General features: G+C 44.3%; 1 protein-coding gene and 1 non-coding gene across 3 annotated transcripts; both read left to right on the top strand.

Annotated features, from left to right (window-relative positions):
* Positions 1-5,231: 5,231 nt before the first annotated feature.
* her8a (hairy-related 8a) lies at positions 5,232-9,291 on the top strand. 2 transcript variants are annotated; one of them, XM_041884763.2, is made up of 5 exons: positions 5,232-5,408; positions 5,820-6,261; positions 6,867-6,962; positions 7,136-7,214; positions 7,796-9,291. In XM_041884763.2, exons 2-5 carry the CDS (start codon positions 6,205-6,207, stop codon positions 8,437-8,439), a joined length of 876 nt encoding a protein of 291 aa, XP_041740697.2. In that variant the 5' UTR covers positions 5,232-5,408; positions 5,820-6,204; the 3' UTR covers positions 8,440-9,291. The 2 variants fall into 2 exon arrangements, with proteins under 2 accessions (XP_041740697.2, XP_041740696.2); XM_041884762.2 differs by having other exon boundaries at positions 5,232-6,261.
* Positions 9,292-9,523: 232 nt separating this feature from the next.
* Positions 9,524-9,605, top strand: trnal-aag. The gene has a single exon. It is a non-coding gene; the product is annotated as a tRNA-Leu (tRNA).
* The last annotated feature ends 6,751 nt before the right edge of the window (positions 9,606-16,356 follow it).

Below are 16,356 nucleotides of genomic sequence, written 5' to 3' on the forward strand. Positions count from 1 at the left end.
AGTTGTCAACTAACATGAATTCAACGAAAAATGTCACCCTGTCATTGGATTTAGGTTAAAAATAAAGAAAAAAAGAAATTCCCTTACATTGATGACTTTTTGCAAATCCAATCAGTTTTCCACATTGATTCAACGTCATCACATAGAAAAATTTTTTAATAATGATGTGGAAAAAACATTGATTCATCCAGTTTTTGTCAAGAAAAGGAAAATATACATTTTAGTCATTTAGCAGACGCTCTTATCCAGAGCGACATACAGTTAGTGAGTGCATACATTTTACATACTGGCCCCCCATGGGAAACGAACCCACAACCCTGGCGTTGCAAGTGCCATGCTCTACCAACTGAGCTACAGGCCTTTTTAATCTACACGTCACCTTGTCAAACCTATGTATTTTGGGTAGTCACATTTTCTCTGATGGCGCTGCATTCAGAGATGTTCCTCATAATGTGTTTCATTTGTCTGTCTGCATTATTTGCCAGGGAAGGGAAACATTTGGAGAATATTGAAGAATTGTATCCATGCACCCCAAAAATCTGAGGGGGCACAAAGTACTTGAGGATGGCTTGGGGGTGACCAGGAGAGGGGCTAGGCCCCCCGACTTTAAGTTGGAGAATTTTGCATTTGAAACAGCTTTTTCCTGCAATCTAGAGCCATAATCATTATGCTTAATTCTATGTCAAAAACATGTAAATGTTTCTGCTTATCTAAGCATACCTATTGAAATGGCTGCATCCTCCTGACTGGTGCTTATTTTTTTAAAGAAACAAAATACACTACATGGCAAAAAGTATGTGGAGAAATGTGTGGATTCGGCTATTTCAGCCACACCCGTTGTTGACAGGTGTATAAAATTGAGCACACAGCCATGCAGTCTCCATAGACAAACATTGGCAGTGGAATGGCCATTACTGAAGAGCTCAGTGACTTTCAACGTGGCACTGTCATAGGATGTCACCTTTCCAACAAGTCAGTTTGTAAAATGTCTGCCCTGCTAGAGCTGCCCCGGTCAACTGTAAGTGCTGTTATTGTGAAGTGGAAACGTCTAGGAGCAACAACGGCTCAGCTGCGAAGTGGTAGGCCACACAAGCTCACAGAATGGGACCGCCGAGTGCTAAAGTGCGTAGCGTGTAAAAATCGTCTATCCTCAGTTGCAACACTCACTACCGAGTTCCAAACTGCCTCTGGAAGCAACATCAGCACGATAACTATTCATTGGGAGCTTCATGAAATGGATTTCCATGGCCGAGGAGCCACACACAAGCCTAAGATTACCATCCGCAATGCCAAGCGTCGGCTGGGGTGGTGTAAAGCTCGCCGCCATTGGACTCTGGAGCAGTGGAAACGCATTCTCTGGAATGATGAATCACACTTCACCATCTGGCAATCCAACGGATGAATCCGGGTTTGGTGGATGCCAGGAGAACACTACTTGCCCCAATGCATAGTGCCAACTGTAAAGTTTGGTGGAGGAGGAATAAGGGTCTAGGGCTGTTTCTCATGGTTCGGCTTAGGCCCCTTAGTTCCAGTGAAGGGAAATATTTTACACTACAGCATACAATGACGTTCTAGACGATTCTGTGCTTCCAACTTTGTGGCAACAGTTTGGGGAAGGCCCTTTCCTGTTTCAGCATGACAATGCCCCCGTGCACAAAGCGAGGTCCATACAGAAATGGTTTGTCGAGATTGGTGTGGAAGAACTTGACAGGCCTGCACATAGCCCTAATCTCAACCCCATCGAACACCTTTGGGATGAATTGGAACGACTGCGAGCCAGGCCTAATCGCCCAACATCAGTGCCCAACCTCACTAATGCTCTTGTGGCTGAATGGAAGCAAGTCCCTGCAGCAATGTTCCAACATCTAGTGGAAAGCCTTCCCAGAAGAGAGGAGGCTGTTATAGAAGCAATGGGGGGACCAACTCCATATTAATGCCCATGATTTTGGAATGAGATGTTGGCCATGTAGTGTATTTTTCTCTGCATCTCTGCTAAAATCTGAATTCCCAATTAAATTAACCCCTATTTATCAGTTTACCACAAGGTTTACAAAGCGGTTGTTCATTTGCCGACATCAAATTCAAAGCAATCGGCGCACTGCCTAAATGGCCGTACTGGCAAAGCAAACAGGCACTGGCTCTGCTTTCTAAAAGTGAGAGAAAAGGCTGCAGGCTGGCAGCTGCTCTCCGAACGGTGCTCCGCATGGTCCTAAAGCCAGCTCACATTACGCTAAACAGCCATTGCATTTTAATCGAGATTGGAATGATTTTAGTCAACTTATTTTTTGCATACTTAAAATGTTTTGGTCCTGCCATACCCAACGCCCCTGAGATACACCTTGTTTGATTATTTTCCCATATTTGAGTGTGTTGTGTGTGTGTGTGTGTGTGTGTGTGTGTGTGTGTGTGTGTGTGTGTGTGTGTGTGTGTGTGTGTGTGTGTGTGTGTGTGTGTGTGTGTGTGTGTGTGTGTCTGTCTGTGTGTGTGTCTGTGTGTGCGTTCGTGTTAATTTACATTACATTATAGGCAATTTCCCTTTTATAACTAAGGTTATCGGTATGTGTTCTGGTTTGTCTGCAGGCCTCTACAGTATGTTGACGACAAACTGGGCATAGGTCTGTGTGACAGTGTGTTGGTGTAAGAATGCAGGAGAGTGGTTAAAGGGATACACCCCCAGAGTCAGATGAACTCGGCAATACCATTTGTATGTCTCCGCATGCAGTTTGAAAGAAGTTGCTAACGTGCGCTATGCGCAATTGCTAACTAGCGTTAGCACAATGACTGGAACTCTATGGGTATCTGCTAGCATGCTAGCAGATGCTTGCAGGTACCCAAAGACTTCGCTGGGCCAATTGTGTGCCGCCCTATGGGACTCCCGATCACAGCCGGTTGTCATACAGCCCGGGATCAAACCAGCTATCTTGTGTGAAAAGAGTACAGGAAATTTCTGTCGTATGTGTGTGTGTGTTCTCTGTATGTGGTGTGTAAATAGTGCATGTGTCTGGTTTGTGTGTGTGTGCATGTGTGCGCGTGTGCAATCACGCTTGAGTGTGTGCGTGCATGTGTGTTTGTCTTAGCATCTCAATAGATAAGTATCTGTGTGAAGTGTCTGACCTCTCTCTAACTGTGTTGATCCAGCCCCATCTCTCCACAGCTGAGAAAAGGTGAAGAAGTCACTACCACATTCTGCAAAGTGCAAACAACAAACACAGGGGGATACCCCAAACACAGTGGCACAGACTACCACAATTGTTTATCTAGGCCATATATATTACTGCAACTTCTAGGCTTACTAGGCTATCAAATAAACTACCTTAGGCCTACTTATAAACTCAGCAAAAAATACATAATTCATAAAAATCCAAATAACTTCACAGATCTTCATTGTAAAGGGTTTAAACACTGTTTCCCATGCTTGTTCAATGAACCAATTAATGAACATGCACCTGTGGAACGGTCATTATGACACTAACAGCTTACAGACAGTATGCAATTAAGGTCACAGTTATGAAAACTTAGGACACTAAAGAGGCCTTTCTACTGACTATGAAAAACACCAAAAGAAATATGCCCAGGGTCCCTGCTCATCGGTGTGAACGTGCCTTAGGCATGCTGCAAGGAGGCATGAGGACTGCAGATGTGGACAGGGCAATAAATTACAATGTCCGTACTGTGAGACGCCTAAGACAGCGCTACAGGGAGACAGGACGGACAGCTGATCGTCCTCGCAGTGGCAGACCACGTGTAACAACACCTGCACAGGATCGGTACATCCGAACATCACACCTGCGGGACAGGTACAGGATGGCAACAACACCTGCCTAAGTTACACCAGGAACGCACAATCCCTCCATCAGTGCTCAGACTGTCCGCAATAGGCTGAGAGAGGCTGGACTGAGGGCTTGTAGGCCTGTTGTAAGGCAGGTCCTCACCAGACATCACCGGCAACAATGTCGCCTATGGGCACAAACTCACCGTCGCTGGACCAGACAGGACTGGCAAAAAGTGCTCTTCACTGACGAGTCGCGGTTTTGTCTCACCAGGGGTGATGGTCGGATTCGCGTTTATCGTCGAAGGAATGAGCGTTACACTGAGGCCTGTACTCTGGAGCGGGATCGATTTGGAGGTGGAGGGTCCGTCATGGTCTGGGGCGGTGTGTCACAGCATCATCGGACTGAGCTTGTTGTCATTGCAGGCAATCTCAACGCTGTGCGTTACAGGGAAGACATCCTCCTTCCTCATGTGGTACCCTTCCTGCAGGCTCATTCTGACCCTCCAGCTTGACAATGCCACCAGCCATACTGCTCGTTCTGTGCGTGATTTCCTGCAAGACAGGAATGTCAGTGTTCTGCCATGGCCAGCGAAGAGCCCGGATTTCAATCCCATTGAGCACATCTGGGACCTGTTGGATCGGAGGGTGAGGGCTAGAGCCATTCCCCCCAGAAATGTCAGAGAACTTGCAGGTGCCTTGATGGAAGAGTGGGGTAACATCTCACAGCAAGAACTGGCAAATCTGGTGCAGTCCATGAGGAGGAGATGCACTGCAGTACTTAATGCAGCTGGTGGCCACACCAGATACTGACTGTTACTTTTGATTTTGACCCCCCCCCCCCTTTGTTCAGGGACCCATTATTCAATTTCTGTTAGTCACATGTCTGTGGAGTTTATGTCTCAGTTGTTGAATCTTGTTATGTTCATACAAATATTTACACATGTTAAGTTTGCTGAAAATATACTCAGTTGACAGTGAGAGGACGTTTCTTTTTTTTTGCTGAGTTTACTTAGAAGTAGGCCTATAGGTAAGCCTCGTAAATATACTTATAATTGTTCATGCTTTGTTAAATTTGTCTAGATTACCAATTTCAGAACCAAGTCTGTGGCTGTCGCAATCTTGTATATCAAAATATCAGCAGACTAGGCTATAGTATATAGGCGTAAATAATTTAACACCATTCCGTCCCCAACAGCCTAAAACATTGACCAGGTGCAGGAGTGAGCTGGAGGGAAAAAAACTAATTCGGATTTAAGGTCTTAAGATAGCCATTAAGGCTTTAGCACCAAGACCATTCTTCTGTTAACTGGGGGTCATTACGGCCGGACTATAGCATAGAAAAGAAAGAGAGAGACCTTAACGCGCTCCATTGGAGTGTGTCCATCCACGAGATAAAGAGGGGGGACAATAATAAGAGAGAGAGAGAGGGGGGTTGGTCGTTGGTAAAGAAGCGCTAGGAAAGGGGGATGGAAAAGAAGGGTGGCAGGGAGAAGGGACGGAGATAATAGGTTGAGAATTCTTCCATTGCGATATTGAAAAGAAGGGTTGTGTGGAGATCTCTTTAGCTGCTATTGTTGTGCGACTTTTTTCATCCCGTCGGACTTTCTTTTGTGTTTGGGTGCTGAAAAGTCTGAAGGTTGGTTTTATTGGTGCAGTTTCTTCGATTGCATGTTGTTTATGTCTAAATCAATACATTTTCTTACATTTTCTTAATTAACAGATGATTTCCGTTTTCTTATTAATACATGTATTATAGGCATAGATTAACTAAGTAGCAAATTATAGTAACACTTTAGGGAGGGTAATGATGTGTTATCATTGACAACTGTAACGGAATTATAGATATATCACCATGTCAATTATCTTTAGTTAGGCAATTAAGAAAACAAGAACAAGTTCTGCTAAATGTATCAGCAGGACCAGGTTACTTACGGGCAAAATCACTTCCTGATCCCGAGATGACATCATTGATCATAACGTTCTACCCAGCAATGAAATTATTTGCGCATCACCTTTCCCAACTCCCTTTCCCATCCGCGTTCTACAGGTCGCCCCCGTCCGCGCCCCCCTCCTACCCTCCCCATTCTCCCGCTTGACAACAGCGGGGAGAATCGGACCCTGTGCCATGAAACGTGCCCACGGCGGGGCTGTGGGAAAGTTCGGGGGAGAGCGCACCCACACATTGTCATGGTAATGTTGGTGGGTGGAGATGTTGGGGGCGCGAGGCTGTGGTGCGTAAAATACATATATATATCAGGGTAGCGCGCCGTTACCCCTTCTCCAGTGTTCCTTTCTCCCTCTCTATTGATCTATTCGTTCATAAAATACTAAACAGTGCAAACGGAGTTTTGTGAGGAGGTATAGCTGCAGAAGAGAGGGGCCATAAGGACACAGATTGTGCGCCTTGCAGCTCGAGGATTACGGCCTTCAACATGGGACACGGGGGAAATGGGCCTGAGAGGAATTTTAGCGCTAAAGAAGAACGAAAGGTAAGCTTGTTGCAATTAAATTGGCCTACATGAAACAGTTTTGATATGAGGCATTTGGGCCTCATGTAAGGAACTGGGTAATACATCAAGTAAAGGGTTGTGCAGGAATTGTGCTTAGTAAAAACATTTTACATTTAAAATCCTTAATTGCATTTATGCATCATGTAAATAAATGCATGCATATTGCACTACCACAATGCATGCATTGATGCAATGTGCAGAGAGTTGGTTTGAGTTTGCAGACTTTGCATCCATGGGTGGGGGGTGGGGGGTGGGTGGCCAGAGAAGGGTTGGCTAGGGTGTTCTATCTCCAAAGTGTCTATTACAGACTTGATTTGAGTATAAAATTGAATCACATTTCCCCTAATATTAAATTGAAACCACTGAAATGTAACAATAATTTCTGATGACATCCATTCAAATCCTTTCAAACAATAGCAAAACTGACTGATTAGTTTTGATCAACATTGATAAACATTGGTGGTGTTCTATTTCTTTATGCCTTTATCATAAATGGTCACTGTAAATGTTTAAACAATCGTCAAGGCATCAATTGGTTAATATGTAGACAGATGTATTAATTGGCCTGTTGATTTGATTGAAAGCTGCGGAAGCCTCTAATTGAGAAGAAGAGACGGGAGCGCATCAACTGCAGTCTGGAACAACTGAAAGGGATCATGGTGGATGCATACAACCTGGATGTGAGTACACACACACACACACACACACACACACACACACACACACACACACACACACACACACACACACACACACACACACACACACACACACAAGATGATAATATTTTGAGAATGCAATTGCAAATTTCATTCTTCCTCCAATCTCCTTCTGATTCACTCCTCTTACACAGCAATCTAAACTGGAGAAGGCTGATGTACTGGAGGTTACTGTGCAACATATGGAGGGTCTGCAGAAGGGTCACGGTTCAGGTAAGCACCTAACACACACACACACACACACACACACCGTCACCTTTGAAGACAGTAGTCCACTTGGCTGTTTTCATTCTTAAAACGTTGTTCCAAGTTCTAACAGAACATACAGAACCTGTTTAAAATTCTTACAGTGATGGAAGCCTTGGAACCTCCCATGATGTGGAGGATTATCATGCGTTGTCAATCATTGAATAATGTCACCCAATAGGGGTCCTTCACTCTACATATCAATGAGCTCCCATTGGGTCAAATCAGTCAAATGATTGACAACAGAGACAAACTGGGATTCAAAGCAAGCCAGGGAATGGGATAGACACTCCTTCACTACCCTGATCACACATTTCACGAATTGATATCAGCTGATTTGTTTTATTTCAAGTTATTTTAAGTAATATATTCTATTGACTGATATAAACCTGTTCACAACGCTCACTGCATATGAATTAGTGCATAATACCATCAATATCCTGCATACCCTACTATGTGGTAACTACGCATTGTAGGCCTACTAAGCCCGTGAGTTGGTGTTCCATCCTGACTCACCGCTTCCCCCTTGTGTTCGTATCTCTCTCTAGGTTCCCCTTCTGGTCCCAGTATAGGGTTTGAGTCCCGGCATCGCTACAGCAGTGGATACATCCAGTGTATGCATGAGGTCCACAACCTGCTCCTGAGCTGCCCAGGCATGGACAAGCCACTGGGGGCCCGGCTCCTCAACCACCTGCTCAAGTCTCTGCCCCACATCAGCTCTGAGACTGGGGCTGGGAACACTGGTGGCAATGGGACCAATGGTATCAATCGGACTCCGACTAGGGCTATTGGTATTAGTAATAGTAACAGTGGTAGTATTGGTGGTGGTAGTAGTAATGGTGGTAGTCCCATGTCTGGATCTGGGCCTGCCTCACCTCCCCAGTCTCCACTTTCTCTGCCATCTGGAGGTGGAGCTCAGTCATTCCAGCCTCGCTGTTTACAGATGCATCATGCCAAGCCCCCCACGCAGCCATCACCCCCACCCATAGGATGTTCACCGCTCCACGCCCTTCGCAGCCAGGTACATTCTGGTAGAGATGGGAGGGATCAGCAGAAGCCCTTCTCCTCCTCCTCCCCTCCTAGCTCCCCCAATTCCTCCCCCAATCTACCCCAGCCTGGGGTGTTTCACCCCACCCCCCTGTCCCCTTTCTTCCCCCCTGGGGGAGACCCCTCCATGTGGAGGCCTTGGTGAAGACCTCAGGGAACAGACAAACACACACCTTCCATGATTTTTTCCTGAACCCGTGACCTGACTAGGAAAATGCCCAGGCAGCAGGCCGACTAGGGCCTGGAGTTTTTCCCAATCAGGTCATAATGCTGTGGCAAGGAAAAACTCAGGGCCCTTTTATGTTTTATGTAGCCCATCTCATGGGATCGCTCAATTCTGTTTTTACTGGATCTAGTGGAGGATTCAGAAAATGCAGATCCTGGTGTATCTGCAGTTTCACTTATGTAAAGTTAAAACCAATGTGTTGTGGTGCGACTGGGCCAGCGCCCTAGGAACATGGCTCTGGTGCTCTGCTATATTACACAATGCCAACAGTTCTATAGCCACATGGCAAAATGAAAGGATCTAATTTTCACTTTTAAATGTTTGGTCATTTATACCTTTTAGACATAAACATATTTTATGAGATTGGGGAGGAGTAAGCATTATAGCTATTTCAAGTTTGTACAGTTTTTTTCTTTTTTTTCTTCCTATGTTGTAAACTTCTCTTTTCAAATAGTTAATATTTTGTGTTTTAGAAGTGTATCAAAATGTTTTAGTTGAATTTCTTGTCACTCATCTTTAATTGATTGATTAATTAATTGATACAACTGATTAATTGATTCAGGTCTAGCTATGTTCGGTAATTAAAAACTCAATGACTTCGGAAATGTCTTCATCCTTGTATATTACAAGAAGTTGCTAGGCTGTTTCATATTGAAGCAGCTAAATAAAGTGTTGTTGGCTGACAGTTGAAGTGTTGTATGGTATCGAAATTGAATACAAAATGTAAAACAACTGTAGCCTAAATGTGAATCTTTTTATACCAGTCTCATATTAAAGCAGCCAAAATAAAGTGTGAAGTTGGTTGACAGTCGGAGCTTATGGTTTCAGAATTGATTAAAACGTTCTAAAAACAACAAGTAATGCAATTGAATTGACAATTACAATGATAGTGTATGAATATCAAATACTAAAAATATAATTATATTTCTGGTGCATAGTAAGATAAACATAATTATGTTGCTATGTATCATAGGCTAAATTGATGTGCTTTTCGTTGTCGACAGATAGCGTGGCCGAGCGGTCTAAGGCGCTGGATTAAGGCTCCAGTCTCTTCGGGGGCGTGGGTTCGAATCCCACCGCTGTCATGAATTCTTTTGACGGAACTTTTGTGAGTGATTATTGCCGAGTCACCACTCAAAACTGGGTGATTAATTTCCAAGACGATGTGCTGTAATGCATAGATCTATCCTTACTAGAAAAAGTTGCGTGCGAGTGACTGTCAAATGAATCATGACCTCCGAATATCCGCTCTAGGGTACACTCGGAAGCCAATATGTATTACCACTACGTAGCACTGTTGCGTTACTAATTGCCTTTTCGGCTACTTCTGGCTTGTGTGTTTACTTCAATGGCATTTCCACACTTCCAAATTCACTAAATGTTCTCCTAAACGATTGGTTTACATTTCCCCCATTAAGAGAAGGCTTATGTGAACCATTAGGCCTATATATTATTGTTTTCACCCCACAGAGAGAGAGAGAGAGAGAGAGAGAGAGAGAGAGAGAGAGAGAGAGAGAGAGAGAGAGAGAGAGACTGAGTCTGGAAAACTGTCTGAGTAGTTCAACATATGGAATTCAAGGTATAAAATTATCTCTAAAAGAACATAGTGTACAGCAGACTCCATGCTTTTTTCCATAGGCTCTGTCATTCTTGAAATAGCAGAAAGAGAGAGAGAGAGAGAGAGAGAGAGAGAGAGAGAGAGAGATCAGAGTGAGAGATCAGAGTGAGAGATAAATTATATGTGTAAGAATGGAGGGTATAGAGAGAGGGGGGTCTGTGGCCTTTGGCACACCTGTGTGAGACAGAGAGAGATCAAAGTGAGAGAGATAGCGAGAGAGACTGTATATATGGGTGTAAGAAGAGAGGGTATAGAGAGAGCAGGGGAAGTTTGAACGTGTTTGAGAGCTGTGGAACCAGATACAGCTGTAGAGGGGGAGGAAGACCACTGGGCACACACTGGTTGAATCAACGTCGTTTCCACTTCATTTCAATGAAATTACGTTGAACCAACGTGGAATAGACGTTGAATTGACGTCTGTGCCCAGTGGGAGGTGCGTGGGGTGAAGATAGGTATGTGGCAGTTGAATGAGTAACACATGGGAAATGTTGCTGTCTAGCTAGGCTAGGGAGGCCCGTGCCTCAGTCAGTAATGTGATACATACTCTGCGGTCCACTTTCAGCTTTCAGACATGTAACCTACACACGCGCACACACGCGCAAAGGCATTATTATGATGATAATAATAATCACCACATGACCATGAAACTGGGGGTCACATAATTCTGTAACAGTAGGCTCTAACAGTGTAACACATTTTTGTAACAACTCAAACAGAATTAGTGCCAAAATTAGTTTAATCTTAAAACCAAGAAAATCCATCCATTAAACATGGATTTCCATCAAGTAGCCTAAACCATGAGTTCTTAAAAAAATATTAAACCTCAAACCACTTTGACAAATCCGACTGGTCCAGCTACTCTGTGTAGGTCACAGGAGGTTGGTGGCACCTTAATTGGGGAGGACGGGCTCGTGATAATGGCTGGAGTGGAATTAGTGGAATGGTATCAAATACATCAAACACATGGTTGCCATTTGTTTGATGCCATTCCCTTTGCTCCGTTCCAGCCATTTTTATGAGCAGTCCTTCCCTGAGCAGCCTCCACTGGTGTAGCTCTAAATGTAAATCCGAGACACTCAAATTAGTACAATATGTTACGTTTGTTATGGTTACATATGACAGAAAGTTACTTAAGGCAAAAACCAAAGGAGGGTGGTTGGTTGGTTGGTTGGTTGGGGTGGAAGTGTAGCATATAAGGTGAACATCTACCAACCCAAAGGTTGCATGTTTGAATCCCATCACAGATAACTTTATCTAATTTGCAACTTTGGAACTATTTACTACTTTTTAGCTACTTTGCAAGTACTTAGCATGTTAGCTAACCCTTCCCCTAACCTTAATCTTAACCCTTTAACCTAACTCCTAACCCTAACCTTAACCTTAACCTTAAAGGGAAACTTTGGGATTTTGGCAATGAGGCCCTTTATCTACTTCCCCAGAGTCAGATGAACTCGAGGATACCATTTTTATGTCTCTGTGACCAGTATGAAGGAATACATACAGTGCATTTGGAAAATATTCAGATCCCTTGACTTTTTCCAAATGTTGTTACGTTACAGCCTTATTCTAAAATTGATTAAATAATTGTTTTCCCTCATCAATCTACACACAATACCCCATAATGACGAAGCAAAAACAGGTTTTTAGAAATACCTTATTTACATAAGTATTCAGACCCTTTGCTATGAGATTCGAAATTGAACTCAGGTGCATCCTGTTTCCATTGATCATCCTTGAGATGTTTCTACAACTTGATTGGAGTTCACCTGTGGTAAATTCAATTGATTGGATATGATTTGGAAAGGGACACACCTGTCTATATAAGGTCCCACAGTTGACAGTGCATGTCAGAGCAAAAACCAAGCCATCAGGTCAACGGAATTATCCATAGAGCTCCAAGACCGGATTGTGTCGAGGCACAGATCTGGGGAAGGGTACCAAAACATTTCTGCAGCATTGAAGGTCCCCAAGAACACAGTGGCCTCCATCATTCTTAAATGGAAGAAGTTTGGAACCACCAAGACTCTTCCTAGTGCTGGCAATTGAGGGAGAAGGGTCTTGGTCAGGGAGGTGACCAAGAACCCAATGGTCACTCTGAGAGAGCTCCAGAGTTCCTCTTTGGAGATGGGAGAACCTTCCAGAAGGACAACCATCTCTGCATCTCTCCACCAATCAGGCCTTTATGGTAGAGAGGCCAGACGGAAGCCACTCCTCAGTAAAAGGCACATGACATTCCGCTTGGAGTTTGCCAAAAGGCACCTAAAGGACTCTCAGACCATGAGAAACAAGATTCTCTGGTCTGATGAAACCAATATTGAACTCTTTGGCCTGAATGCCAAGTGTCACGTCTGGAGTAAACCTGGCACCATCCCTACGGTGAAGCATGGTGGTGGCATCATCATGCTGTGGGGATGTTTTTCAGCTACAGGGACTGGGAGACTAGACATGATCGAGGAAAAGATGAACGGAGAAAAGTACAGAGAGATCCTTGATGTAAACCTGCTCCAGAGCGCTCAGAACCTCAAACTGGGGCGAAGGTTGACCTTCCAACGCAGGAGTGGCTTCGGGACAAGTCTCTGAATGTCCTTGACTGGCCCAGCCAGAGCCTGGACTTGAACCCGATCGAACATCTCTGGAGAGACCTGAAAATAGCTGTGCAGCGACGCTCCCCATCCAACCTGACAGAGCTTGAGAGGATCTGCAGAGAAGAATGGGAGAAACTCCCCAAATACAGGTGTGCCAAGCTTGTAGCGTCATACCCAAGAAGACTTGAAGCTGTAATCACTGCCAATGGTGCTTCAACAAAGTACTGAGTAAAGGGTCTGAATAGTTATGTAAATGTGATATTTGCAAACATTTCTAAAAAACTGTTTTTGCTTTGTCATTATGGAGTATTGTGTGTAGATTGATGGGGGGGGGGGGACTATTTAATCCATTTTAGAATAAGGTTGTAACGTAACACAATGTGGAAAAAGTCAAAGGTCTGAATACTTTCCGAATACACTGTTCTTGCACTGGCTCTATGCACACTCACTGGACTCTACCAACACACTCTACACATAGGAGTACGGACTCATTGTAATAAATGGAACGGAGTCAAACATGTGGTTTCCATATGTTTGATGTGTTTGATACCGTTCCATTTATTCAATTCCAGCCATTACAATGAGCCTGTCCTCCTATAGCTCCTCCCACCAGCCTCCACTGTCCAACACACACATTCACACACACACATACTCACACACAGCATACGCTCACACACACAACACGCATGTGACAAATTAAACTTGATTTGAGTTAGAGGTAGTTTTCTGAACCAATGCTAACTCGCATTAGCGCAATGACTGGAAGTCTATGGGTATCTGCAGCATACCCATAGACTTCCAGTCATTATGCTAATGCTAGTTAGCATTGGCTTGTGAAACTACCTCTAACTTTCTTCATACTAGACACAGAGACATAAAAACGGTATCCACAAGTTCATCTGACTCTGGGGAAGTAGATCAAGGACCTCATTACCAAAATCCTGAAATATCCCTTTAACCAGCCTGGTCTCATAGACTAGACGTAACATAGCCCCCGCGATATGCAACTTTTCAGGGAAGTCAGGAACCAATATACACAATCAGTTAGGAAAGCAAAGGCTAGCTTTTTCAAACAGAAATTTGCTTCCTGTAGCACTAACTCCAAAAAGTTTTGGGACACTGTAAAGTCCATGGAAAATAAGAGCACCTCCTCCCAACTGCCCACAGCACTGAGGCTAGGAAACACTGTCACCACCGATAAATCTACAATAATCGAGAATTTCAACAAGCATTTTGCTATGGCTGGCCATGCTTTCCACCTGGCTACCACTACCCCAGCCACCAGCTCTGCACCCTCCGCTGCAATTTGCCCAATCCCCCCGCTTCTCCTTCACACAAATTCAGACAGCTGATGTTCTGAAAGAGCTGAACAATCTGGACCCCTACAAACCAGCTGGGCTAGACAATCTGGACCCTTTCTCTCTAAAATTAGCTGCCGAAATTGTCGCAACCCCTATTACTAGCCTGTTCAACCTCTCTTTCGTAACGTCTGAGATCCCCAGAGATTGGAAAGCTGCCGCGGTCATCCCACTCTTCAAAGGGGGTGACACTCTAGATCCAAACTGTTACAGACCTATATCCATCCTGCCCTGCCTTTCGAAAGTATTTGAATGCCAAGTTAACAAACAGATCACCGACCATTTCGAATCCCACCGTACCTTCTCCGCTATGCAATCCAGTTTCCGAGCTAGTCATGGGTGCACCTCAGCCACGCTCAAGGTCCTAAACGATATTATAACCGAGATCGATAAAAGACAGTACTGCGCAGCCGTCTTCATCGACCTGGCCAAGGCTTTCGACTCTGTCAACCACTACATACTTATTGGCAGACTAAATAGCCTTGGTTTCTCTAATGACTGCCTCGCCTGATTCACCAACTACTTCTCAGATAGAGTTCAATGTGTCAAATCGGAAGGCCTGTTGTCTGGACCTATGGCTGTCTCTATGCGGGTGCCACAGGGTTCAATTCTCGGGCCGACTCTATTCTCTGTGTATATCAATAATGTCGCTCTTGCTGCTGGTGACGCTCGGATCCACCTCTATGCGGACGACACCATTTTGTATACATCTGGCCCTTCATTGGACACTGTGTTAACAAACCTCCAAACGAGCTTCAACGCCATACAACACTCCTTCCGTAGCCTCCAACTGTTCTTAAACACTAGTAAAACTAAATGCATGCTCTTCAACCGAACGCTGCTTGCACCCGCCCACCCGACTAGAATCACTACTCTCGGCGGGTCTGAGTATGTGGACAACTACAAACACGTAGGTGTCTGGTTAGACTGTAAACTCTCCTTCCAGACTCACATTAAGCATCTCCAATCAAAAGTTAAATCTATAATCGGCTTCCTATTTCGCAACAAAGCCTCCTTCACTCATGCTGCCAAACATGCCCTCGTAAAACTGACTATCCTACTGATCCTTGACTTCGGCGATGTCATTTACAAAATAGCCTCCAACACTCTACTCAGCAAATTGGATGTAGTCTATCACAGTGCCATCCGTTTTGTCACCAAAGCCCCATATACTACCCACCATTGTGACCTGTACGCTCTCGTTGGCTGGCCCTCACTACATATTTGTCGCCAAACCCACTGGCTCCAGGTCATCTATAAATCACTGCTAGGCAAATCCCTGTCTTATCTTAGCTCACTAGTCACCATAGCAACACCCACCCGTAGTCTGCGCTCCAGCAGATATATCTCACTGGTCATCCCCAAAGCCAACACCTCCTTTGGTCGCCATTCCTTCCAGTTCTCTGCTGCCAATGACTGGAACGAACTGCAAAAATCTCTGAAGCTGGAGACTCTTATCTCCCTCACTAACTTTAAGCGTCAGTTGTCAGAGCAGTTTACCGATCACTGCACCTGTACACAGCCATTCTGAAATTAGCCCACTCAACTACCTCATCCCCATATTGTTATTTATTTTGCTAATTTGCACCCCAGTATCTCTATTTGCACATCATCTTTTGCACATCTATCATTCCAGTGTTAATTACGAAATTGTAACTATTTTTGCACTATGGCCTATTTATTTATTGCCTTACCTCCATAATATTCACACACACTGTATATACAGTGGGGAGAACAAGTATTTGATACACTGCCGATTTTGCAGGTTTTCCTACTTACAAAGCATGTAGAGGTCTGTCATTTTTATCATAGGTACACTTCAACTGTGAGAGATGGAATCTAAAACAAAAATCCAGAAAATCACATTGTATGATTTTTAAGTAATTAATTTACATTTTATTGCATGACATAAGTATTTGATCACCTACCAACCAGTAAGAATTCCGGCTCTCACAGACCTGTTAGTTTTTCTTTAACATTTACATTTACATTTTAGTCATTTAGCAGACGCTCTTATCCAGAACGACTTACAGTTAGTGAATACATATTTTTTTTTATACTGGCCCCCCGTGGGAATCAAACCCACAACCCTGGCGTTGCAAACGCCATGCTCTATCAACTGAGCAACATCCCTGCCGGCCATTCCCTCCCCTACCCTGGACGACGCTGGGCCAATTGTGTGCCGCCCATGAGTCTCCCGGTCGCGGCCGGCTGCGACAGAGCCTGGATTCGAACCAGGATCTCTAGTGGCACAGTTAGCACTGCGATGCAGTGC

The sequence above is a fragment of the Coregonus clupeaformis genome, chromosome 8 (genome assembly GCF_020615455.1).
Source record: "Coregonus clupeaformis isolate EN_2021a chromosome 8, ASM2061545v1, whole genome shotgun sequence".
In the NCBI taxonomy this organism is placed as follows: domain Eukaryota; kingdom Metazoa; phylum Chordata; class Actinopteri; order Salmoniformes; family Salmonidae; genus Coregonus; species Coregonus clupeaformis.

What these genes read in the sequence shown, in the direction of transcription:
- her8a (XM_041884762.2), top strand. Translation starts at nt 6,205, where the DNA reads ATGGGACACGGGGGAAATGGGCCTGAGAGGAATTTTAGCGCTAAAGAA. An exon ending in TGGATGCATACAACCTGGAT is followed by an intron (nt 6,963 to 7,135) that starts GTGAGTACACAC and finishes CCTCTTACACAG; the next exon opens with CAATCTAAACTGGAGAAGGC. An exon ending in GCAGAAGGGTCACGGTTCAG is followed by an intron (nt 7,215 to 7,795) that starts GTAAGCACCTAA and finishes ATCTCTCTCTAG; the next exon opens with GTTCCCCTTCTGGTCCCAGT.